Genomic DNA, 26,530 nt, shown 5'->3' with positions numbered 1-26,530 from the left:
AATCGACTTGAAGTTAGTAATTGGCATATCACTTATTTCAATCCAGTATTGGTTGCATTGAAAGAGAAAAGAAAAGGTTGATTAAACAAGTTTTATATCAATTTATTAATCATTCGATATCATAAGAGTAAAATAAAATTTGATACTACCAGTAATACACTTCAAGTTAGCATATCATTTCTTACTCTAGAGTCTAGAGTCATATTTTCTTCCCGATTAAAATACTTTCTTTTTCAATTTAGACGATATAGTTTGATTTGACACAAAATTTAAGAAAAAAATGAATATTTTTGAATCATGTGATCCTAAAAGCTTAAGGGGGCAAAAACTTTATAGGGCCATGATATTTTTGTGGCTATAAAAACATATCATTAAGAGTAGAGTAAGTAAAATAAAAAGTTTAAAGTTAAATTATTTTCAAATATATAAATATGTCATTCTTTTTAGAACAGACTAATAAGTAAAGTGTGCCGTACAAGTTAGCACTAAACACACCCAAAAATAAATAAATTATCCCCTTGATCCTTTGACTACAATGAAACACTTAGTCTTCCTAGAGGTCTGCTGCGTATCTCCAAGTCCAAATCTGGACTTTTTTTTCAACTCCAACATCTCCCACTCAGACATGAATCTTCTTCATTTTCATCCAATTCCACAGTGCTCACTCAATGTCTCCTCCCCTACAATTTCACGTTTTCATGTAGGTTCTTATTCTTCTTTTCCCCCTTCTTCACAGTCTTTGAGCTTGAGGAGGAACATTAGTTCTTTCACAATTTCAGCAGGTTCAAGAGCAACTGGTCCTAGACAAATTCCAGCGCGAGACAGAGTCATAGATTTTGGAAAATACAAAGGTAAAATGCTGGGTACACTCCCATCTAAATACCTCAAATGGGTTTCCAAAAATCTTCGAGCTCGTGATTTTGAAGAGTGGGCCAAGCTCGCAGATGAAGTCCTTTCTGACTCTGTGTATAAGGACCGAATTGAGTGGGAGTTTGCTCAGAATCTCCTGAACGGCGACGTTTCAGCAAGCACACAAAGCGCGGTTTCTGAGTTGCTGGAAATCAGCACAAGATTTGGTTGGGACAATGAAGACAAGTTGGGTTGGAGCAAAATTGATTATGAACTACTTGGTACATCCAAAGGCGGTCGAATACCAAGACTTTCTTATTCTCCAAATAACAACACCAATTTAAAAGGGATTGCTGAAGTTGATAGTAGTCAGGAGGAGGAAACTGGAAAAGGTGAAAAAGACAGTAGGGAGAGAAGACGGGAACGGATAAGGTTACAGAGGAGAAAGAATGATTCTGGCTCACCTTCAACTATGACAGAAAGAACAAGAAATTTACAGAATCCTGAGAATCATACTGATTATAATACAATCAACAAAGACCATTCTGTATCAAATACTGGAAGTCGTTTTCCTGGTCGCGAGGCATTGTTGAAGGCGGCCTTGTCTCTTGGTAGCAGGAAACAGTTTTAGCAACTGTGCAATCATCTGTTTTGAGGTTGTCAGTGTATACACAAATAGAATTCGTTCTTGATTAAAGCATTTTGCTAATTAAACATTGTCTTATCAGCACGCAGAACAAACTGGTTCCCAAATAATATGTCAAACGAGAGAGCTAAAAAACAAAGATAGTTCAATCTCTGCCCGCATAAGACCGCGTTACATTTGAAATTCAATCAGGCTAACGGTACTATGAGTGCTGTGAGCACCTAATTTTTACAATCCATAATAACACATAATATTTTGTGGGTAGAAAAGAGGGTGTGACAAGTATAAGAACTACTCACGACATAATAGTGAGAAGAAAGAGTGAACAAAAACAAAGAGGAAAAGCCATTACTTGAACACCCAGGAGATCTAACGCATACAACCAAAAAAACAAAAATTCACCTAAACATAAGAGGGTCCTTTTTCTTTTTTGATTTCCCAACTGTTGTTTTGTATCCGCGTTAGAGCTTCGACTAATCCGGATTCGTGTTGCGCAAGGCCCATCAGAGGGGGAAGTGCTCCCTACCAGGATTTTTTCACACCTAAAAATAGAGGATGAAAAAGATAAACTACGACATACTAACTGAATAATGAAAATGGCAGAGAACATAGCTGAGAGAACCACCAGAAACATATGCATGCCAACCACTTAACAATAACAACAGCAAAGCATAACCTGTTAACATAAATGTCAATGTCAAAGTAAATATATTGAAAAGGCAAAAACATATTCAAATTTTCTTTTCTTTTCAAAGGAGTTATTGGTTCTAGTGTAGCTTCTCCAGTCTAAACAAAAAAAACCTAAGATGTATTTACATTAACTTCACAATAGATCAGACTGTAACAGAGTCAAAAGGGTCTAATCTTGACCTACTTGCATCATAGTCAATTAGGATCTAAAAGATGAGGCAACCTTCCAAATTTGAGATTTGTGTAATAAAATAGATGATATAGCAAAGAACTACATTTATGCTTGAAAATCTTAACTTATCCATTTTCTTAGTCTGGCATGCATTTATACATGAATGAAGCTGATAAGGATACAATGGCGAGGAGCAACAGCCACAGTTAACTTCATGAACCAGGATAGTACCCTTCTTATAACCATCACAGTGGAAGGCAGAAAACCAGAAAGCTAGTTATAAACACGAACAAATTTAAATCAGTTTTTACCTTGAAAGGGAAATTAAGCTCAGAAAACAATTTATGACCACAAAAATCACCAGCAGGGTCACATTTGAAGCATTCTGCTCCTTTTTCCTCACCAATTCCCAAAATGATAGCAAGTTCACATTAACAAAGAAAGACATAAACAGGAATGAGTAAAATGCAGAAGCACAAATGCATTTACCCTCCTCCCCACCAAGAAGAAGAAAAGGAAGGAGGAAATGCATCACAAAATTCAATCAAACCAACACCATAGGCATGCCGCAGGTAAATCCAAGATGTCTGCAATCCTGCAAGCAGATGCTCGTTAGCTGAATAGAATTTTACCACTGAAAATTCTAGTGGAAGAACTCTTCTCGCACTCTCATAGTTTTATTAGTTATTCATTCTAGCCGATGTATTATACCATTGTCAAAGAAAGAGCATCCATAAAATTCTTGAATATTTATTGGATTCCTCCAACAACTCAAACAGAAGATTTATGGCTTGTGAAACTAAAGCTTATCAAGGAAATCTATAGAAAAGAAATGACATGTCAAAAGCTACTCCACAGTGGAAGGCAGTAAACCAGAAAGCTAGTTATAAACACGAAAAAATTTAAATCAGTTTTTACCTTGAAAGGGAAATTAAGCTCAGAAAATAACTTATGACCACAAAAATCACCAGCAGGGTCACATTTGAAGCATTCTGCTCCTTTTTCCTCACCAATTCCCAAAATGATAGCAAGTTCACATTAACAAAGAAAGACATAAACAGGAAGGAGTAAAATGCAGAAGCACAAATGCATTTACCCTCCTCCCCACCAAGAAGAAGAAAAAGGAAGGAAGAAATGCATCACAAAATTCAATCAAACCAACACCATAGGCATGCCGCAGGTAAATCCAAGATGTCTGCAATCCTGCAAGCAGATGCTCGTTAGCTGAATAGAATTTTACCACTGAAAATTCTAGTGGAAGAACTCTTCTCGCACTCTCATAGTTTTATTAGTTATTCATTCTAACCGATGTATTATACCATTGTCAAAGAAAGAGCATCCATAAAATTCTTGAATATTTATTGGATTCCTCCAACAACTCAAACAGAAGATTTATGGCTTGTGAAACTAAAGTTTATCAAGGAAATCTATAGAAAAGAAATGACATGTCAAAAGCTACTCCACACAAAATTTGCTCTTACTTTTGACTTAGAAAAAAATTCACGAACAATGGTACTTTATATAATTAACTGGTCAAGTAGAAAGCGAAGATCTTTTTTTAAAAAAAACTACAGACAATTAACGCTCACCATAGAGCATTTAGTACCATTGTCTAAAGAAAATAGATCCCGGAAAGTAGAGGTAAACTAAAGAAAGAAACTCAAGCATAACCAATAGAATGCTCACCATTTTCACATCATCTGCTCAGTCTCTTCCCTTAACACGGGATCTTATGGATCACTAACCAAACCCTCAAGACAACCTCTAGATCAAAATTGTAGTACTACCTGCAGTTCTTACAAAAGAAATGCCAAATTGTTTAACGGAAAACGGAAGAATACCACCAAGAAGACAAAGATATCAATTCCCAGGAACTTCAGGATCGTTTAGGACACAGTAAAACATTAGCTTAATATCCCCCCCCCCCCCAAAACCCTTTTTTCTTTTGCTATAACAAGAAAAAGTAGATGAATCAACCAAATCTTAGTAAATTCTCACTGCAGAGTAAAATTCTTTCTTAAATAGATGACCTCAAAGCATTCTTCAACCTAGATGAGAGAGGTCCGAAACATCGCATTCACATGCTTACCTCTGTGAAGCACAAACAGATATGAATTTGGCAATATGTGCTTGCTGATCTCCTTTGGTGATTTCACTGATGCGATTACACTGTCCTCCCAGGGAATGAGAGAGGCAGAGAGAGAAAATAAAGAGAATGGAAGAGTAGAGAAAAGGCCCAATACATGCATTACCAAAAAGCGCTTCTTAAATAGCTTGATCTACGTAAACATAAGAGAGAAATGAACATAAAGGTCTAGACATAAGCGAAAGAAAGACCTTCAGAACTAAATGTCAAAACTGCCATGTGAGGACAATAAAAATCTCTTTATTCTATTTCTATATAGTATTAATATTCCCCCTACTGTCAAAAAGTAGTTCAAGGGTCATTCCAACAATCCATCCTTAGAACAGGAAAAAATTGAAGTTCAATTCAAGAGTAATTTCCCTTGCAAAAGCACATAACTGAGGGGTTATAACCACTTTTGAGAGAAACTTTTATCGAGCCCACTTGAGTGAAAACTATAACTGGTCAAATCGGGAAAAAGCTTACATGAAAGAAGTGCTCCAATTGACAAATTGCTTTAGATTGACCAAATATATGTCGCTTTACAATAACAAACAGCGGGCATTTCATTGATGATTGAACCAACACAGAACAAAAAAGAAAAGAGAAAAAAAAGAATCACGCTCTCCTCTTACTCAATCGCCATGAGTTTGGCTCATGATATCTATCGTAAAGAGGCTCAATACGTTCCTGTCTCTTGCGCTTGCTTAATTTCATTGAATCAGCCACTTTGAAGAATCTTGGTGCCAACTCGACAAGCCGCATTTAGGATCTACCACGGTCACTTCGCGCATGTATTCCTTTGTTGTCATAACAAGCTCATGATAAATAACCCAGTCTGGCTGTCTCTGGAAAAGAGCACTGCTAGGATGAATGTAAACTGGCTGGTTCTCAACAAGAGTTCTGTAACCCTCTTGAGGATCCTTTCTAGCAGCATGAAAAAAGAAACCTGCAGCAATAGCCTTTCGGATCTTCGTGAAATTCTTTCCAGCACTCACAACATCCAATTTATACCAGTCCATGATGAAGAGCAGCTGTTTTCTAACATCCTGCGCCCTCCTGAGAGATCGAGACTGGACAAAATTTTCAAAACACCATGGACCTGAAAAGTTTTTGGCTTTCCAAGCCTCATAAACAGCAAGCAAGGTAAGATGATCACCCTCAGGCTGAAACAATTTGGCCCTTTTCTGATTGGCCTGTGCTTGTTTTTCCCTTGGTCGGTAAAAGATGTTTCCGGTTTGAATAATAGCAATTATGGTCAAGATCTCATCACTACAGCCAAGGTCCACACTAGCAAGAAGCATCTTGGACAAAGGAGGATCTAATGGAAATTCCGCCATTTTTCTTCCCAGCTTCGTCAGGAGCCCCTCCTCATCGAGTGCTCCAAGAGTGTAAAGTTGCTCCATGGCAGATACGAGAGCCTGAGGGGAAGGTGGGTCCATGAAATCAAACGACAGAAGATCATTAATACCCATTGCTTTCATCATAAGAACCGTGTTCCCAAGATTTATCCTTTGGATTTCGGGAATGGCAGTAGGGGACATTTCACTGTGGAATGCACTCTCAGTAAACAGACGGTAACACTTCCCAGGTCCGGTTCGGATGCTTGTGAAATTGGGGTAATAACCAGTGAATCAAGCCCCTGTTTTGGATTGTAGACATTTTGCTTTGCAAATCCAGGATCAATAACATAATATATACCATCAATTGTCAAAGAAGCTTCAGCAATATTAGTAGCAACAACAACTTTTCTCTTCCCAGGAGGGGCAGGGTCAAAAATTCTGGACTGCATTTCACTGGGCAAGGCACTATAGACAGGTAGTATGATCAGTTCAGGAACATTTTTACCTAGTCCTTTCATCCTCTCGAAAAGGCACTGGCACGCATAATCAATCTCCTCTTGACCAGTCAAGAAGAGGAGGATATCACCTTCAGGTTCTGTCAAGTGGATCTGCATAACAGTAATTAAAGCTGCATCAAGGTAATCACTTTCTGGCTGCTTTGTGTAGAGTATCTCTACTGGGAAAGTTCTTCCTGGGATTGTAAAGATGTTGCAGTCGAAGAAATAACCAGAAAACTTCTCTGCATCCAAAGTTGCAGATGTGACAATTAGACGAAGGTCAGGTCTCCTCTTCACGAGCTGCTTAAGCAAACCGAAAAGAACATCAGTGTGAATTGTTCTTTCGTGTGCTTCATCAAGCATTATGACTGAATACTGGGACAAATTTTCATCGATCAAAATCTCCCTCAGAAGCATGCCATCAGTCATATATTTGATCACAGTATCTGGCCCGGTACAATCTTCAAACCGAATAGCATAACCGACCTCTTCGCCTAATCGACAACCAAACTCCTCAGCAACTCTCTTAGCCACTGACGTTGCAGCCACTCGACGAGGCTGAGTACAGCCAATTTTACCCTTGGTCGTATAACCTGCCTCAGCTAGATATTGTGTCACCTGTGTTGTCTTGCCAGAACCTGTCTCACCAATGACGACCAGCACCTGGTTATCATGGACAGCCTGAATCAGTTCTTTCTTCAATTTGTAAATAGGAAGACTCTGCCGCTGCTCCTGGAGGGATAGCTTAGACCTCTGGCCGAAGGTCAAGGCTTTACCATAAGCATCCTTCTTCCACTCTTGCATATCATAGGCAGACAAACCAACACCCCTCAGCTCTTGTGCCAGATGCCTCTCGCCTGTCTCTGGCATTGGGTCTTCCCACGGTCTGTTGAGATCCTTTGGGATGGAATCAAGCATCATCCTCTGTTGCTGCTCCCTTACTTCCCTTCTCTCCTTTATCAAAGCTGATTGTAGGGCAGCAGCACGACTCAAGGATCCTTCAGGATTTTTAAAAATTTTAACAGGGGACATATCCACTAAGTAACGACTCTGGCCTTGCAAGAAAGGGGGTTCGTCTTCATTCAGCTCAATCTCAAGTTCTTCTTCAGCACCTTCTTCCTGATATAGCAGCCCGTCCCCTTCTTCATCAAACATGATATGTTCCCTCACCCCCAAAACTCCTGCAGCAATAAGTTGCTTCGCTTCCCACCTTTCAGGTGAACTCATTCTCTTCAGCGGTCTACGAGACGGAACAACATGCTCCTCCGCCTCAGTAATGCTGATACCGGAAAGGCCAACCCTCCTAGTCCTAGAGCCCTCAATATTCACGCCTGAAGGATTTGCATCATTGCCTGAGCTTTTCTTCAAGGGCAACAGATCCTTTCCTGTATTCTGATCAACATCTCTCATTGACAAACTCAGCTTCTGCCCACTGATAGAGATAACCTTAACATAAACATCCCGGTCCCGCTTAACTAAACCTTTAGCATTACTAACCCTTGTATTAGCAAGCTGAGAAACGTGAACCAAGCCTTCTTTCCCTCTAAAGCCATTCAGCTGAACAAAACAACCAGAATCCATCACCCTCGACACCCTCCCCTTATAAACTGTATACAACTCGGGCTCATCCATAGCAGGATGCGTCGACTTCCTCCAATCATCAGCTCTCTTGCCCTTTGCATATGTATCTCCATCTCTGTCCCTGTTCCTCTGTGAACCCCTATGACGTTCAGCTCTACCATCATCATAATCAGCATCCCTAGCCCTAGGCCTAGTTCTAGTCCCATCCCGTTCTTCTTCCTCTCCATCTCTCCTCTTACTCTTCTTCGCCTCAAGCTCAATCTCCCCATCCTTCGACTTAGTGCTAGGAGGAGGCAATATAGCATGGATAATAGTAAGCAATGTTCGTACAAAATAATCTGGGATTTCAGCACCATTATCTTTCAATTTCCTATCAAATACATCTACTGTTAAGCAACTTCTACCAAAATCAGTAATAAATTCAGCTAATACTTTGTAGCCAAAACCTAAATGAGATTCCAACTCGTTACATACCTTCGATATGAGCAACAGGTACTCCAACCTCTTCATACCCTCTTTCTCCATGTCCTCCCTTCCCTCAAATCAAACGTGCTACATTTATAGTACTAAATTTGCATTAATCCGAATCCTGCTCAATAAAGGAGTTACTCAGATGCAGGATTGTAAATTCGCTCATCTTAAAACTAAGGCCTAGTTTGAGGGTTATTTAGGTAATTTCAATTTAACTACACTTTAGTATAATCCATATCTATAAGTTACTATAAAATTGGAAAGATCTAAATTAAAAAGTTGAAACACCAAAGTAACTTTTAATAAGATAATAAAATACTTGAAATAAAAAACTAAAACTTATTGACTTATATTGTGTTTTTCCTAAATAACTGTATTTTTATTAGTAACTAATTTTTAAACAATCTATTTGCCCGTTAACATTTGAATCCGCAATTATTTATTTTATGTCAAACTGATTTCTTGTGTGTACGAGAACATTTGAATTTTGTTAACATTTTTTCTCAATGTCAGTCAATTGAAAAAAAAAATTATGTTCCCAACCAAGCATATATTTTAATTTTAAATTGAAGTCAACTTAAAAAATGCTTGAGAGAAAAATTTCTTACAAAATTCCAAAGGTTCTTGTAAGCATTTTCTTGGAAAAGAAAAAGAAAAACAAATTGCAGGCTCAATTTCAACTCCATTTGTTTTGTTTCTTTAATATTCTTTTTTATATCTTCATTATAGTTTGTAGAAAAAAAGATAGGGAGAATTGATCTCAACGTTCAAAAATAGACATGGATATATATTACTAATTTGGTAGTCTTGGGAAATAATGGAGAACATTCTAATGGAGCAATGAGCAATCCCTGTTGACATATACTAACCTTATGTTTTAGCAATTCCTATATTAGAGATTACAAATTTTCAACGTATATCTGTTACATGTATTTTATGAGGATTCATTGGGAGACAAAGGAAGTTATATAACAGTGATTGCTTGAGACTTGGTATTTTTTTTTAAAAAACTATACTGCCATGGGGGGAAGAAAATTGATGATCTGCTATGGAGTTTGTTCTTTACGTTTTGGGAATAATAATTATCTAGTGATTGGATCCTAATAATTGTGTAATGATTAAATAGTAGTGGAGTTAGACATAATATACATGGGTGTATACGGTCAAATCCGAGTTTTCCCTTCATGTAATTAATCGAGGTTAGAATATGATGAACTGAGGGTCGTCACTGTAGCTTCGAGATAAGAAGTAAAGCCAGGTTATCGAGCTCAAAATTTAGGGACCGATCCTCGAGTCAATATCGAGTTATGATATGAAGTAGTGTTATCGAGCTCAAAAGCCAGAGACCGATCAATATCGAGCTCGAGATCCGGAGATCGACCAATACCAAGACCGACCAAGATCGAGCTAAGAGACAAAGAGTCATTGCAGCCGCACTTAGGGAGAGAATCTCGATGAGAATTAAGGAAAAACTAATTAACTAATCTATCGTGGGATCCCCACTATGTATTTTTAATAATATCCAAAGTAGGTTCTTCCACTATATAAAGAGTGGCTATTATTTCTAGAAGGGGCATGATTGAACATCCAGAGAAGCAAACATTGATACACTATCATTTCAAAGATTATTACACGGATATATAGTAGAGATTATCCTTTTTTGAGCTTTGACATTGATCCATCCTACTTGTTTATAAATCATTCTCTACTCAATTTGGTTTGTATTTCATTCCTTTACACAGTCAATATTCGATATATTTCTACTTACTTCTTCGATTTGTACCAAGTTATACCACGTATCCTTAGAACTACGTATAAATTCAACTTTATCCATTTTTTGGGTAAACAGTTTGGCGCCCACCGTAGGGCTAAGGATAATAGTGGTTATTTGGTACGAATCTCTGTGAAATACACTATTTTACACTTGCTCTTGGAAGTGTCTTCAATTTCAGGCTGAAAACGACGAATTCTCAATTAATGGCCTTATCTACCGACAACGAAGCTGGCTTTCAAGATGAGAACAACAACTTGACACCCGTGGGTGAAACGCCACTCGTCAATCCCGTTGGAGCTCAGGTCGAAGATCCAATAGACGTTAATTCACATGTGGCCATCGAGGCAAACCGACGTTCCGACCCTGAAAATAGCATTCATGGTGAAACTCGATCTGCAGCTCAAAATACCCAAAACGCTGAGGAAAACGGAATCAGCTTGCGTATGATTTTCGAAATGTTGCAAGCTCAACAAGTAGCAATAGCCCAGTTGCAGAGCCAAACCTAGGAACCGACCAGACTCGATCCCGATCCACCCCGAGAAGTCACCTACGAAATGGGGCCAGCTGTAATAAGATCAAATGAGCAAGAATCGGGGACTAATCCCGAAATTATTAAGATGCTCGAGGAACTGACAAAACGAATAGAGTAAGGAGAAAGGAGGATTGAAGCAAACGACAAAAAAGTGAAAACGTATAACTGCAGAGTTGATCAGATCCCGGGGGCACCACCAATATTGAAAGGCTTGGAGTCCAAAAAATTCGTACAAAAGCCCTTCCCCCCGAGCGCAGCTCCGAAACCGATCCCCGAGAAGTTCCGCATGCCCGAAATTCCTAAATATAATGGAACGACCGACCCCAACGAACACGTCACCTCTTACACATGTGTCATTAAAGGAACGATCTAGAAGACGACGAGATCGAATCTGTATTATTGAAAACATTCGGTGAAACCCTGTCAGAGGGAGCAATGATATGGTATCATAATTTACCGTCTAACTCTATCGATTCTTTTGCTATGCTTGCAGATTCTTTCGTAAAAGCACACGCTGGAGCCATAAAGGTCGAGACCAGGAAGTCGGACCTTTTCAAGGTAATACAAAAGATAACGAGATGCTACGGGAATTCGTATCTCGTTTCCAAACGGAACGAATGGATCTACCACCGGTCACTGACGATTGGGTTGTACAAGCTTTCACTCAAGGACTGAACGAGCGGAGCTCGATGGCTTCACGACAGTGTTGAAGCAGAATTTGATCGAATACCTGGCTATTACTTGGGCCGATGTACACAATCGATATCAATCGAAGATCAGAGTTGAAGACGACCAGTTGGGGTCTAGGTCCGTTATTAAAAGGGACATCGACCGAGAACCAAGGTCAAACAAGGATCAAAATCAGCCGTATAACGGAGATCGTAGGGGTAGCGAACCTGCACGCAACTCCGTACGAGGCAAAAGGAGAAGTGATCAAGGCCAAGGGTCTCGGGGGATGATAAACAAAAATGGGTTCGACAGGCATACCGGACCTAAGGAAGCGCCACGGTTATCAGAATATAACTTCAACATTGATGCATCCGCCATTGTGTCGGCTATCGGATGCATCAAAGATACTAAGTGGCCTCAACCTCTATAGTCCGATCCAGCTCAGAGAAATCCCAATCAAATGTGCAAGTATCATGGCACCCATGGCCACAAAACCGAAGACTGCAGGCAATTGAGAGAGGAGATAGCCCGGTTATTCAATGAAGGGCACCTTCGGGAATTTTTAAGTGACCGGGCCAAAAACCATTTCAAAAGAAGAGATTTCAGTAGACAAAACGAGCAAGAAGAGCCACAACACTTCATCCACATGATCATTGGAGGGATCGACGTCCCTTAGGGACAGGTGCTTAAATGCACTAAGATGTCTATTGTAAGAGAAAAGTGATCTCGGACTCAGGATTACACACCTAAAGGAACCTTGTCCTTTAGTGACGAAGACGTAGAAGGAATCATGCAACCCCATAACGATGCACTGGTAATATCTGTACTTATGAATAAAACTTAAGTTAAACGTGTGTTAAATGATCCAGGTAGTTCGGCCAATATCATTCGATCAAGGGTCGTAGAGCAACTCGGTCTACAGGACCAGGTCGTACCCGCTACCCTGGTACTGAACAGATTTAATATGGCATGTGAAACTACTAAGGGCGAGATAGTTTTTTCGGTAAACATGGTCGGGACCATCCAGGAAATGAAGTTCCACGTAATCGAGGGCGATATGAGATATAACGCCCTGTTCGGGAGGCCATGGATCCACAACATGAGAGCAGTACCCTCGACCCTTCACCAGGTTCTGAAATTCCCAACTTCGAAGGAAGTCAAAACGGTCTATGAAGAACAACCAGCCGCAAAAGAAATATTTGCCATCGATGAAGTGATTCCGATATATTCACTATCATCGACAAAGGGATCAGATTCGAAGAAGGAACAGGATACCAAATAGCAATTACAAACGCCAGCCTCGACCCAACTAGAGAATCAAAAGACTGACGAAGACGATGACTATGGCGTCCCTCGATCCTTTGCGGTCCCCGATGATACCGACGCAACACAATCAACGGTTGAAGAGCTGGAGCGAATCACACTAATCGAACATCTGTCCAAGCGAAAGGTATACCTGGGCACATGATTAGATCCCGAGCTCAGGAAAAAGCGCATTCAATTTCTTATAGCTAACATAAATTGCTTTCCTTGGTCCCATCTTAACATAACAGGGATCCCACCGGAGATAGCCACTCATAGACTGAGCTTGGATCCAAAATTCCATCTGATAAAGCAAAAAAGAAGGCCCCAGTCCGAGGTCAAACATGCCTTCATCAAGGACGAGGTAACTAAACTTCTTAAAATAGGATCCATTCGAGAAGTTAAATACCCCGAATGGCTAACGAATGTGGTGGTGGTCCCTAAGAAAGGAAACAAACTTAGAATGTGTATAGATTATAAAGACTTGAACAAGGCATGCCCCCTAAGGATTCCTCTCATTTTCCTAGCATCGATCGTATGATCGATACCACGGCCGACCACGAGACTCTCAGTTTTCTCGATGCCTACTCTGGGTACAATCAGATACAAATGAACCCGGAGGATCAGGAAAAGACCTCGTTCATCGCTAAGTACGGTACCTATTGTTATAACGTAATGTCATTCGGTCTAAAAAATACTGGTGCAACTTATCAACGCCTAGTAAATCGAATGTTCGAAAAACAAATAGGAAAATCAATGGAAGTTTATATTGATGACATGTTCGTTAAGTCCCTGCGAGCAGAGGACCATTTAAAGCATTTGCAGGAAACTTTCAACGTGATAAAGAAGTAAATATGAAGCTTAACCCCGAAAAATGTGCATTCGGTGTAGGCTCGGGCAAGTTTTTTGGTTTCATGATGTCCAACCGAGGAATCGAAATCAATCCCGATAAAATCAAAGTTATCAAGGACATCACGGTAGTAGATAATGTGAAGGCCGTGCAAAGATTAGCCGGGAGAATAGCCGCCCTAGGACGATTCATTTCGAGATCCTCAGATAGAAGCCACCGATTTTTCTCACTGCTTAAAAAGAAAAGCAACTTTGCATGGACTCCGGCATGCCAGCAGGCTTTGGAAGAATTAAAGCGGTATTTATCAAGCCCGCCTCTGCTTCATACCCCGAAAGTGGACTAACAGTTTTACTTATACTTAGCTGTCTCGGAAATAGCGGTAAGTGGAGTCTTGGTTCGAGAAGAACGAGGTATGCAATTCCCTATTTATTATGTCAGTCAGACCATAGGAGAGGCCGAAACTAGATATCCACACTTAGAAAAATTAGTGCTTGCTTTAATAAGCACCCCTAGGAAATTAAAACCATATTTCTAATCTCATCTGATATATGTTATAATAACTTATCCTCTTCGAAACATTTTGTGCAAACCCGAACTTTCGGGTCGATTGGCCAAATGGGCCATAGAAATCGGTGGGTATGATATCGAGTATCGAACCCGAACCGCTATCAAATCTCAAATCTTGGCGGATTTTATGGCTGACTTTTCGCCAACCCTCGTGCCCGAGATTGAAAGAGAGCTACTTATAAACTCGGGTACCTCTTTGGGAGCCTGGACGTTTTTCACGGACGGTGCCTCGAATGCGAAAGGGTCCGGATTAGGCATTGTACTAAAATAACGCACATGTAATGTAATTAGACAGTCTATCAGAACTACAAAATTGACTAACAATGAGGCCGAGTATGAGGCCATAATTGCAGGACTCGAACTAGCTAGAAGCTTGGGAGCGGAGATCATAGAGGCTAAGTGTGATTCCCTCTTCGTGGTAAACCAAATTAACAGGACTTTTGAAGTCCGAGAAAATCGAATGCAAAAGTACTTGGATAAATTATAGGTGACTCTACATCAATTTAAAAAATGGACTTTGCAACATGTACCCCGAGAACAGAACAGCGAGGCCGACGCTCTTGCGAATTTAGGTTTATCGGTCGAAGATGACGAACTCAACTCGGGGAATGTCGTATAACTTATAAGATCGGTGGTCGAAGAAGGTCACGCCGAGATAAACTCCACAAGTCTAACCTGGGATTGGAGAAACAAATATATAGAATACTACAAGAACGGGAAGCTTCCATCAGATTCGAAGGAATCGAGAGCTTTGCGTTTTAAGGCAGCACGGTTCACCCTATCCGAGGACGGAATGCTGTATAGGACGTTCGATGGACCATTGGCAATATGTTTAGGACCAGGAGATACCTATTACATCCTACGGGAAATTCACGATGGCACTTGTGGAAACCATTCCGGTGTCGATTCACTGGTCCACAAAGCAATCGGAGCAGGGTATTACTGGACCGATATGGGCAAATATGCAAAGGAGTTCGTTCGAAAATGCGACAAATGCCAAAGACATGTGCACATAATTCTTCTACCCGGGGAGCTACTCCAATCGGTCCTATCTCCATGGCCTTTCATGAAATGGGGAATGGACATCGTCGGCCCCCTCCCATCGGCCCCAGGTAAAGCTCGGTTTATTTTGTTTATGACTGATTATTTCTCTAAATGGGTTGAAGAATAGGTTTTCGAGAAAGTCAGAGAAAAATAAGTGATAGACTTCACTTGGGACCACATCATATGTCGATTCGGGATGCCAGCCGAGATTGTATGTGATAATGGAAAACAATTCATTGGCAGCAAAGTAACTAAATTTCTCGAGGATTACAAGATCAAAAGGATCCTATCAACACCGTATCACCCCAGCGGGAACGGACAAGCCGAATCGACCAACAAAACCATCATCCAAAATCTTAAGAAGAGATTGACCGAAGCCAAAGAAAAATGGAGAAAAATACTACCTGAGGTCATATGGGCATATCGCACAATATTGAAATCCAGTACCGGAGCAACGCCATTCTCATTGGTTTATGGAACCGAAGCTCTGGTCCCAGTGGAGGTTAGAGAACCTAGCATCAGGTTTCGATATGAAACAAAGAAGTCGAATAACAAAACCATGAACACGAGCCTAGAATTATTGGACAAAAAACGAGAGGCCGCTCTCGTCCGATTGGCTGCCCAAAAATAACAGATCGAAAGATACTACAATCGAAGAACCAATCTTCGACATTTTAAATTCGGGGACTTGGTGCTAAGGAAAGTCACCCTCAACACCCGAAATCCGAATGAAGGGAAACTAGGTCCGAACTAGGAAGGACCATATCAGGTTCTCAAAATCGTCGGAAAAGGTTCCTACAAGCTCGGCGTGATAAATGGCAAAAAACTACCGAGCAATTGGAACGTGTCACATCTAAAATGATACTACTGCTAAGGTATGACCCTCCCATGTTCATTTGTATTTCGGAATTAACCCTTGCAGGTGTTCGATCAGGAACAAGGATGGATTATTCAACTCGAAGCCTTTACGTCTGAAAGCACCGTTGCACTCTTTTTCCCTCATACCGGTTTTGTCCCTAATGGATTTTTCGGCGAGGTTTTTAATGAGGCAACCATTGATCGTGCTAACTTAGAACAATTCAATAGTATCTGAGGCCTCTTCACAATCAACCTCGAATACTGGGGGTGTTACCCTCGAATATATCAAGTTCGATTATCAAGTTCGATCCAAGAGAGTTACTTCATGGCTACAGGGTCTCTATAGGCAAAATTATAAGGGCCAAACGGTCAAATGAACCATGTCTGTGTAGTTTGCTCAAGCCCTGGCACAAAACACGAACACATGTATAATAACTTATAAAGAGAAATTTCTTCTTTACCGATATCTCATATCTTGGAAAGATTCTTCTATTTTGTGATCTATTATGCAAACAGGCTTAAGGGCTGACCATCACCGAAGTTTGAAAAATTACCCCATAAATCGGGGACTACCAACCAAAAAATCAACGAGACCAAGCTCCTACATTAGTTCGAGTTCGAGCAAATACTCACTAGACCATTAAGCCTAAGGGCTACTCTTATTTCGAGTCCGAGAAAACACTTACTCGATCATAAAGCCTAAGGGCTAGTCTTACTTCGAGTTTGAGCAAACACTCGCTCGATCATTAAGCCTAAGGGCTACTCTTACTTCGAGTTTGAACAAACACTCACTCGACCATTAAGCCTAAGGGATACTCTTATTTCGAGTTCGAGCAAACACTCACTCGACCATTAAGCCTAAGGTCTACTCTTATTTTGAGTTCGAGTAAATACTCACTCGACCATTACGCCTAAGGACTACTCTTATTTCGAGTTCGAGCAAACACTCACTCGATCATAAAGCCTAAGGGATACTCTTACTTCGAGTTCGAGCAAACACTCACTCAATCATAAAGCCTAAGGGCTACTCTTACTTCGAGTTCGAGCAAACACTCACTCGACCATTAAGCCTAAGGGCTACTCTTACTTCGAGTTCGACCAAACACTCACTCGACCATTAAGCCTAAGGGCCACTCTTATTTCTAGTTCGAGCAAACACTCAATCGATCATAAAGCCTAAGGGCTACTCTTACTTCGAGTTCGAGCAAACACTCACTCGACCATTAAGTCTAAGGGCTACTCTTATTTTGAGTTCGAGACAACACTCACTCGATCATAAAGCCTAAGGGCTACTCTTACTTCGAGTTCGAGCAAACACTCACTCGACCATTAAGCCTAAGGGCTACTCTTATTTCGAGTTCGAGCAAACACTCACTCGATCATAAAGCCTAAGGGCTACTCTTACTTCGAGTTCGAGCAAACACTCACTCGATCATAAAGCCTAAGGGCTATTCTTACTTCGAGTTCGACCAAACACACACTAGACCGTTAAGCCTAAGGGCTACTCTTATTTCGAGTTCGAGCAAATACTCATTCGACCATTAAGCATAAGGGCTACTCTTATTTTGAGTTCGAGCAAACACTCACTCGACCATTAAACCTAAGGGCTACTCTTATTTCGAATTTGAGCAAACACTCACTCGATCGTAAAGCCTAAGAGCTACAATTATTTCAAGTTTGAGCAAACACTCACTCGACCATTAAGCCTAAGGGTTATTTTTTCACTTCGAATTGAGAAATCACTCCCACCCAACCATAAAGCCAAAGGACCACATTGATTCAAGCTCGAACTACTACCCCGAATCGAGAACTACGTGTCAAGCTTTAAAAAAAAAGAGGCTACTCTGCCTCAAGTTTGAGCAAACCATTTTCATTTGGCATCTATCTATCAAGCCTAAGGGCCACCTCAGTTCAAGTGCGAGGATTCACTCGGGGACTACCTATAAAAAACGGTCGAGCGCAGTACCTACTATCGGTCCTTACTATCTCAATCTTGGACCATCGAATAAATATCCAATGCTAAGGCACTTTCGAACAAGTTTACAAAGGGCAAAAGATTCAGAAGCTATGAAAAGAAGAAATTTTTTATATTCATGTCAAAATCATTTACAAAGGCAAGACGGCCGATCAAAAATTCTTTACGAAAGACCGAAACAGTTTTATAACAAATACAAAAAATACTAAAGGGACTTAGTCCTCTCTAGGAGCAACATCTTCACCCTCGAGGCCTCCTTCGCTCTCAGAACCGCTCGTACTCCCGGTATCGTCATCATCGGGAAAGGCCAACACTCTGGCTTCGACTTCGAGCTCTTTTGCATTCTCGATCTCAGCTGAAAGATCGAAGCCACGAGCATGGATATCCTCTAGAGTCTCCCTCCGAGATTCCTCCGAGATTGGAACTTAGCATACTTGGCAACCCAATTTGCTCGAACTTGAGCAGCCTCAACAATCTCTTTTGCTCGAACCTGAGCGGCTTCAGCATCGGACCGGTAAACAGACACCATTGCATCAACATTAGCCATGGCTATTTCGGCCTCTGATTTGGCCGCTGACAGTTCCGGGCCAATCTCTCTCGATCAGAAGTCACTAAGCCCAACTGAGATTGGAACTCCTCGATATCCTTGGCTTGCACCAAGGCTCTCTCTTTCGAGCTTCGGAGTTGGGCCTCGACCGAGGCCAGTTGAGCCCCGACAGCCTTCTTTTTAGAAGCATGGCGGTCCATGTTCTTTTTCCACTCCTCGGCCCCCGCTTTCACTGCATCCACCTCGGCGCGAAGTTGGCCAACCATATCAAGCTTTTGCTGAACCTGCGGGACCGAACTATTAGCCTTCATGCCCAAATCAGTGTCATTAACTTCAAAGACTCTTTTTACCTACTCGGATAAATTGGTTTGTTCTTTTCGAGTTGCTTTTAGCTCATCTCGAAGCCCTCTTGCTTCTCCTTCCCTCTGCTCACTGAGAAGCTTGAGGGTATCTCTCTCATCGGTAAGCCCTCAAATTTCGACTTTGAACCGGCATAGCTCCCCTCGAGATCGGAAAAATGCCTCGTGATAGAGCGCAGAAGCCTATAAAAAATAAAAGAGAGTTATACAAAAGAAGAAAAATACAAGTATAAAGTTGACAAAGAGAAAGAGAAATTACCCAATTCAGGTCCTGCAGCGCTTCATTGAATATACGAGGAATCTCCGCCTTGCCCGAGTTCTTCTTCGAAGCCTCCAAATCGCTCGGACCGGTAGCACCTTCTACTCCAATAAAATAACCACGGAAAGGATCCTCCTCTCCATGGGCTCCCTCCCCATGATAAACTTCCACAGCTTGGGCGTCATGTATCATAGACTGTGAAAACGAAGGAAAAGAAGGAGAATCATTGATCTCTATTGCCTCGATTATGTATTTCGAGGCGCCGCCTCCATCTCGGGGAACCTCAAACTTAGTTCCTGCGCCATCATCAACCGCCTCTTCAACGGATTTGTTGCCCCGAGGTAAAACCTCCTCGGTCTCCCTTTGCTCGGGAACTCGGTTCGAAGTTTTCTCCTCGACTTTGTCGGACCTGGGTGAAGCAGGATGAGTCTCCACCGATCCCAAAGCTTTACAAATATCGGTGCCAGTCCGAGCATGGGCCACCAGTCCAGAGTTATCTTCTTCATCTTCTTCTTTTTTTTCTTCTTCTTCTTCTTCTTCATCCCTTAGATGTAGGACCGATTCCATAGTCAATGGGATTATGGTTCCCTTGGGCTTACGGACTGTCCTCTTCTTAGGTTTTTGACCCTCAGAATCCGAAGTCCTTTTTCTCTTACTTTCCTTCAAAGGCTTCGAGACAGGCGGTAAAACTTCCTAACCGCCGGACGGGGGCCTCATGACCGCATTTTTTCTGAGACCAGTGAAGGGAAAAGATAAGTAAACTCATGCTTCGAATAAACATGTCACCTCGAACGACAAACGAATTGGAAGACCAAGATAAAAGCTTACCATGAGTACGAGCTTCCCATCGACCCTTCGACAAATCGCGCCATGAGCGCTCGGCAAATGATGACATCGAGACCAGGTTTTTGACCCAGTTCTCGAGATGGGGAACCGCACCCGGCATCCAAGCAACGACTATGTCAAAAAGAACACGGATAAGAAAAGATGAAGTGGAAAATGACAAAAACTAAAAATGGCATCACACTCACGGTTCATATTCCATTTTTCGGTAAATGGCATGCTCTCGGCCGGGATCAGATCTGAGGTCTTCACTCGAATGAACCGGCCTATCCAGCCCCGATCCTTATCTTTATCTATGCTCGACGTGAACACCTTGGCGGCACAATGTTGAAGCTTTATCATCCCGCCTCAGTAAAGTCGAGGACTATACAATCTTATAAGGTGATCGAGAGTGAAGAGAAGCCCATCAATTTTGCTCACAAAGAAACGGATCAAGATCACGATCCTCCAGAAAGAAGGATGAATTTGGCCAAGGGTCACCTGGTATTTTTTGCAAAACTCGATGATGATTGGATCGAGGGGACCCAGCGTGAAAGAGTAAGTATAAAGACTCAGATACCCTTCCACGTAGGTAGTGATCAATTCCTCTGGTGCCGGTATCACGACCTCTTTGTTTACCCAATTACAATATTTCTTTACCACATCAAGGAAACTTACTGGTATCGAGCATATGTATCTCGATACCGGCGCGCATCGACCGACAACCGAAGAGGGTTTGTCAACATTAAAATCAGAATCAATAACACCCCCAGGAACAAGTTTTTCAAGGCGTGGCTCTACCACTGTCTTCTCACTGGCCGACCGAGATGAGGAAGCGGTCTCTTTCTAAGGAACAGTTTTAGATATCTTGGCCATCTAGGTTTTCAAATAACAAAGGAGATGGTAAATTAAAATATTTCGGTGTTTGATAAAGAACAAACAAAGAACTTTTCCGAACCTGGAAATAAGATAATTTTGGAGAAGACGAAGAACTGTGAAGGATAGATTGAGAAGATTTGAAAGTAAAAATTTAAAATAATGAAGGAAGGGGGATATTTATAGATTTGGCAATGATGATTCAAAATCTACAGTGGCTGACCATCGTCTGACGCACATTTAATGCCTTGGTAACTGAACCGATGGGACATTTGGCACATACGTCATAACCGGGCTTGATGCAGACGTCAGTGTATATCTAGTCATATCATTGAAAAATCATATCATTTCTCACCACATTCTTTCAGAGAAATGAGGGGACTATCTGTATACGGTCAAATCCTAGTTTGCCCTTCGTGTAATTAATCGAGGTTGGAACATGATGAACCGAGGGTCGTCAATGTAGCTTCGAGATAAGAAGTAAAGACAGGTTATCGAGCTCAAAATTCAGGGACCGATCCTCGAGTCAATATCGAGCTCGAATCAATATCGAGGTATGATATGAAGTAGTGTTATCGAGCTCAAAAGCCAGAGACCGATCAATATCAAGCCCGAGTCAATATCGAGCTCGAGTCAATATCGAACTCGAGATACGGAGATCGACCAATACCAAGACTGACCAAGATCGAGCTAAGAGGCAAAGAGCCATTGCAGCCGCACTTAGGGAGAGAATCTCGGTAAAAATTAAGGAAAAGCTAATTAACTAATCTATCGTCGGATCTCCACTATGTATTTTTAATAATATTCAAAGTAGGTTCTTCCACTATATAAAGAGTGGCTATTATTTCTGGAAGGGGCATGATTGAACATCCAGAGAAGCAAACATTGATACACTATCATTTCAAAGATTATTACACGGATATATAGTAGAGATTATCCTTTTTTGAGCTTTGACATTGATCCATCCTGCTTATTTATAAATTATTCTCTACTCAATTTGGTTTGTATTTTATTCCTTTACACAGTCAATATTCGATATATTTCTACTTACTTCTCCGATTTGCATCAAGTTATACCACGTTTCTTTAGAATTACGTATAAATTCAACTCTATCCATTTTTCGGGTAAACAATGGGATTTTAAAACTGATACAGAGAGCAATTATTTACTCTTCAATTCGTTCCCTTCCAATTTTAAATTAGGATCATGATTTTGCAGTGACTATGAGCTTGTAAAGATTAAGTTTAAGGAATGTGGAAATTTAATCACGATTCCATGATTAGGAATAATTATATTCAATGATTGGAAATGATTAAGAATTGTAATAAGGAGGTTGGGTGGATTACCACCGTAATGTATTATGTAGCCTAATATTGTTTTGGTATTTTCTTTTTCGTTATGTGTAGGGTTGTTCAAAACTGAATCGTAACCGTTAACCAAATAGAACCGATGGCTTATTGACTTATTGGTATCGGGTTATCGGGGCAATAAATAGTGAACAGATTGAAATTTTATAATTAACGGCTTAACGGTTTGGGGGCGGATTACTCATTTTTCTTATCGGATAAACCGTTAACCCGTTAAGAATCATTTAAATTTCTTGTATACATGTGTCACATTAGCCTAGTGTGTCTTGTTGTGCATTTGTGGAGGGTATTTTTCTCTATACTATTTTCCTCTTATTCTTAATTCTTATTAAATAAAGTTTTACAGCATATTGTGAAAAGTAATTAAATATTTTTCTATGTTACAAGATTTAATCTCATTAAAAATGCCTTTGAAAAACAAGTGAGGTTTATATAATTGCAATTCAAAGCATAATAATAAATCTTGCATATTTTTTATCCACCAAAGGATATGCATTATGAACTGAAACAAGACTTCTACTCTTTATTGTTAGCCTCTTACGATTATGCAAAAAATATTTTATTTTAGCTAACAATGTATGATACAAATTTTAGCTTTAGATATATCCAAATTTCAAACAATACAATTAAAAAATATGAAATAAGATGGTCTAGCAAAATGATCATCCCATTAAAGTCAAAAACAGATACTTTTAAATAAGAATAATGTCCTACGATACAGATATGAGGATGACTTTCATACTAGAAGCTATTATTTTAACTTCGCCGGTTGAAGTTGGACTATATGTAATTTTAATTTTTATTGTCACTTAGTCTTAGATTTAACCGATACACCGCCCAATAACCGCCGATAATTGCTAATCTGATACCGAACCGTCCGCTATCTTATTGGTTGGCTAACTGATTAATACATTTAAAATTCAATAACCGATAAGCCAAACCGTTAAGCGTATTATCCGTCCGATAAGCACCCTGCTTCTGTGTTTAACGAATTGTATACGGATTTTTATTAGTTGGATTGGAGGTTGACTTTGATTTTAACTTGTCCTTAAATTGTGAAAATTATTCACCTAGACTAATTAGGACGTGTTATTCAATATTTTGGATAGATTGAGGCCATTGGAGGCCACTTGGTTGGTATTCTAGACGTTGCAAGATTGGAAAACTTTCCTTTAGCGAGGTAAGTAAGACTTTAAGCTTTGCTACTTACTTTTTTAAAACCCGCTTTGAAAATATATTTTCTCTGTCTGGTCCATGTGTTGAGACATGCGTGCGCTTGGCAGAATCGGTGGTCTTAGACTAGCCGCAAATATATTATTTTATAAAAAATACAAAGAAATTATTTTATAAGTTGTTTGATACTTTGATACGGATGTGAGCCATAATGTTGAGTGTGATACTTTGATATGGCTGTGAGCCAGGTTGTCGAGTTTGATACTTTGATACGGCTGTGAGCCATGATATTGGGGCATTGTGTATGCCTTTGTACATCACCCGAGCATTGTGTATGCTTCTTGATATATATATTTGGAGCATTGTGTATGCTTCAGTAAGCATTGTGTATGCTCTGTTATATATTTGAGGCATTATAGTGCCGTTGTGGACTTATAGAGTTATTGGTTAAATTCTTTCACTGTAATTATGACAAGCCCTTAGTGTGGAGCGGGTTGAGATATGTGTGTTCTTGTTAGTTAATTATTATTAACTCTGTTGATACCTATATATTGTGTTATTGTATAATTATTGTGTTAGTATATTGTTCTTGTTGTGGTGTATTTGTATTTTCAAACACTTATTCCAGAAGTATTCAAAGTAGCGGATCGAGGATCTTACTCGGTTATATTTACGTATAACTCACCCTTACCTGCATCTCTATGAAAATACCATTGCAGGAGATAGAGATAGTGGCTGACGAGTTTGTTTAAGTGGATCATATTGCTGAGGTGAGCCATCACATTGTTCGTGGAGGCTTTGTTTTAGACTTATCTAGTACGTGTTAGTCATTTCATTTTCTGTGGGGTTTGCATACCCGTTAGTTAAATTCATGTCACTATGTTTGATGCTCCATGGTCTTAGTGTGGGATTTGAATTAGAGTATTATTATTTGAGTGGCCGTTGGTCTTTCTATCAATTGACTAAGGTATTGGTTGGTAGCTATTTCATTTTTAGTTATTAATAATGTTTTTGGACCTGCACTTATTCTTCTCCTAGTGTTTGGTGTAAATGGTTGATCGTTTGAGAAAGGGGTTCGCCTAGCAGGTAGTGTTAGTTGGGTGTCAATCACGTCTAGGGGTAATTTCGGACGTGAAAGAACGTCCTCACTGATAAAGCGCTATAGACTGAGTGTGTTCAGGTAGAAGAACATTTTCTGCTGCTAGCGTTTGAAGTTCACGCTGGAAAACTTTCCGGGCATTTCTGCCGGTGCCATCGCCGGTGCAGCCGTTGTGCGAGTTGAATACGCCGTAGCTATTGCAGCAATAGTCGTTTCAACAGAACCATTTTGTTGTCCCATACTTATTGTCATTTATCTGTAAAAGAAATTGACACAAACAAAATTAGTATCTCAGTGAAGCTTTTATATCTTCAAACCGAATACAAATAACCGAGTAGAAAATCATAAGGATTTTAATCTCGGATTGAGTAGAAAGTCACAAAGACTTTAATCTCAAACTGGAGTAGAAAATCCGAAGATTTTAATCTCCAAAAAGGGAGTAGAAAATCACTATGATTTTAGTCTCCCAAACCAGAAAGTAAGATGAATACATAAATAAATGTTACATTCCTTAAGCTTGTTAGTATTCTGTATTCAAAATCAGAAAATCAGAAACGTTAGTTTAAGAAAACAAAACATAAAATTTCGAGCCCACAAGTTTTTTGTGTATCCTTAAGGAATTTAATCCCCTCATAGTTGCCCAAGGTTTCGGATTAATTTCTCCTAGGATAGAACGGAATAACTATTCTGTGATAACGACACTTCAAATCATAGAATTTCGGCGAACTCAAATGGCGGAGCAAATCACACAAAATGCATACGTTTTTGCTTTGAGAAAAATACAACGCAGAATGCAGAAGATAGAGGGGAGAGATTTTCAGATTTCGGTGGTGAAAAATGAGGTTAAGCCTCTCTATTTATAGCCAACAGAGTTGAGTCCCAACAGGTACAAAGGTGCCTGTTCGTTTGAAGAGGTATCTATTCGACAGAATTTCTGTTAAACGGAATGGCTGGTCGAAAACTTGACCATTGGAAACAATGCCGCAAAATTAATATTTTTGCCGCGCAAAAATATTAGGAAAAAAAATATTAAATGATGGAAATGAAAAAGAAATTTGCTCCAAAAAATTATCAATCAAATCAATTGGCCAAAAATTATCAAATATTAAATGACGGAAATGAAAAATAAATTTGGTCCAAAAAATTATCAATCAATCATATCAATTGACCAAATCTAAACACGAATTCGAAGCCGGCAATAAATTATCAAATATTAAATGACGGAAATGAAAAATAAATTTGGTCCAAAAAATTATCAACCGACGTCGAAACCGAGCGAGCGAGCAACGACGACGGCGCGAGACTTGCTCTCTTCTCAACTTTTTAAGAGGTAGAAGAAGTACTTTAATATATAAGCACGAGAATATTTTCTCTTCCTATCCAATGAGGGACAAAGTTCCTTTGTAAAATGGACTAATTCAAAATTCCATTTCTTTTCCCACCATTTTTCCCACACATCTTTTTGTTTTTAATTAAAAAACTCAACAATAGCCGAAGCCAAGCGGCGACGATGACGGCGCGAGGCTTGCTCTCTTCTCAACTCTTTTATAGTTAGAAAAAGTGCTTCTATATATAAGCACAAGAATTTTCTTCTTCCTATCCAATGAGGGACAAAGTTCCTTTGTAAAAGGGACTAATTCAAAATTTCATTTCTCTCAATTTCTTTTCCCACCATTTTCCATTCACACCTCTTTTTGTTTTTAATTAAAAAACTCAACAGTACAAACCTTCTTTGCATTGAGGAACTGCAACGTGGACTTCAGGAGTGACAAATGGCCCTTTAAAATCTTGGCTATAGAGGATGTATATGTAATTTTACTATAGGTAGCAACTATATCCAAGTAAGTTCTATAATTCCATGCCACTTTGCATGTTTGTTTTTGTACTAATCTTTTCATCATTTAATTAATTGTAAATGAACTCTTCAAGAAGAAATTTCCTAGGATATAACTTTTTTGAATTACAAATTTTCACCACAAATAATTGAGGTAAAATAAATACATAATAAACATGTAGGGGAGGATGCACCATACAACTACCGGTTCAACTGAACCCAGTACTTTCGACGCGAAGCATAAATTTA

General features: G+C 39.9%; 1 protein-coding gene and 1 pseudogene across 1 annotated transcript; one reads left to right on the top strand and one right to left on the bottom strand.

Moving 5' to 3' along the window:
• Nucleotides 1-498: 498 nt before the first annotated feature.
• On the top strand, nucleotides 499-4,256 carry LOC107809342 (uncharacterized). Its single transcript, XM_075239305.1, has one exon. It carries the CDS (start codon nucleotides 536-538, stop codon nucleotides 1,478-1,480), a length of 945 nt encoding a protein of 314 aa, XP_075095406.1. The 5' UTR covers nucleotides 499-535; the 3' UTR covers nucleotides 1,481-4,256.
• A 708-nt stretch (nucleotides 4,257-4,964) lies between these two features.
• On the bottom strand, nucleotides 4,965-8,507 carry LOC107809344 (putative pre-mRNA-splicing factor ATP-dependent RNA helicase DEAH5; annotated as a pseudogene).
• Nucleotides 8,508-26,530: the final 18,023 nt, after the last annotated feature.

This window comes from Nicotiana tabacum, chromosome 2, assembly GCF_000715075.1.
Source record: "Nicotiana tabacum cultivar K326 chromosome 2, ASM71507v2, whole genome shotgun sequence".
Lineage (NCBI taxonomy): Eukaryota > Viridiplantae > Streptophyta > Magnoliopsida > Solanales > Solanaceae > Nicotiana > Nicotiana tabacum.
The sequence above is the reverse complement of the archived record's forward strand: the minus strand, read 5'-3'. Positions and strand labels throughout refer to the sequence as shown.

Bases quoted from the DNA above. Each gene is read 5' to 3' on its own strand.
- LOC107809342 (XM_075239305.1), top strand. From the start codon at position 536: ATGAAACACTTAGTCTTCCTAGAGGTCTGCTGCGTATCTCCAAGTCCA.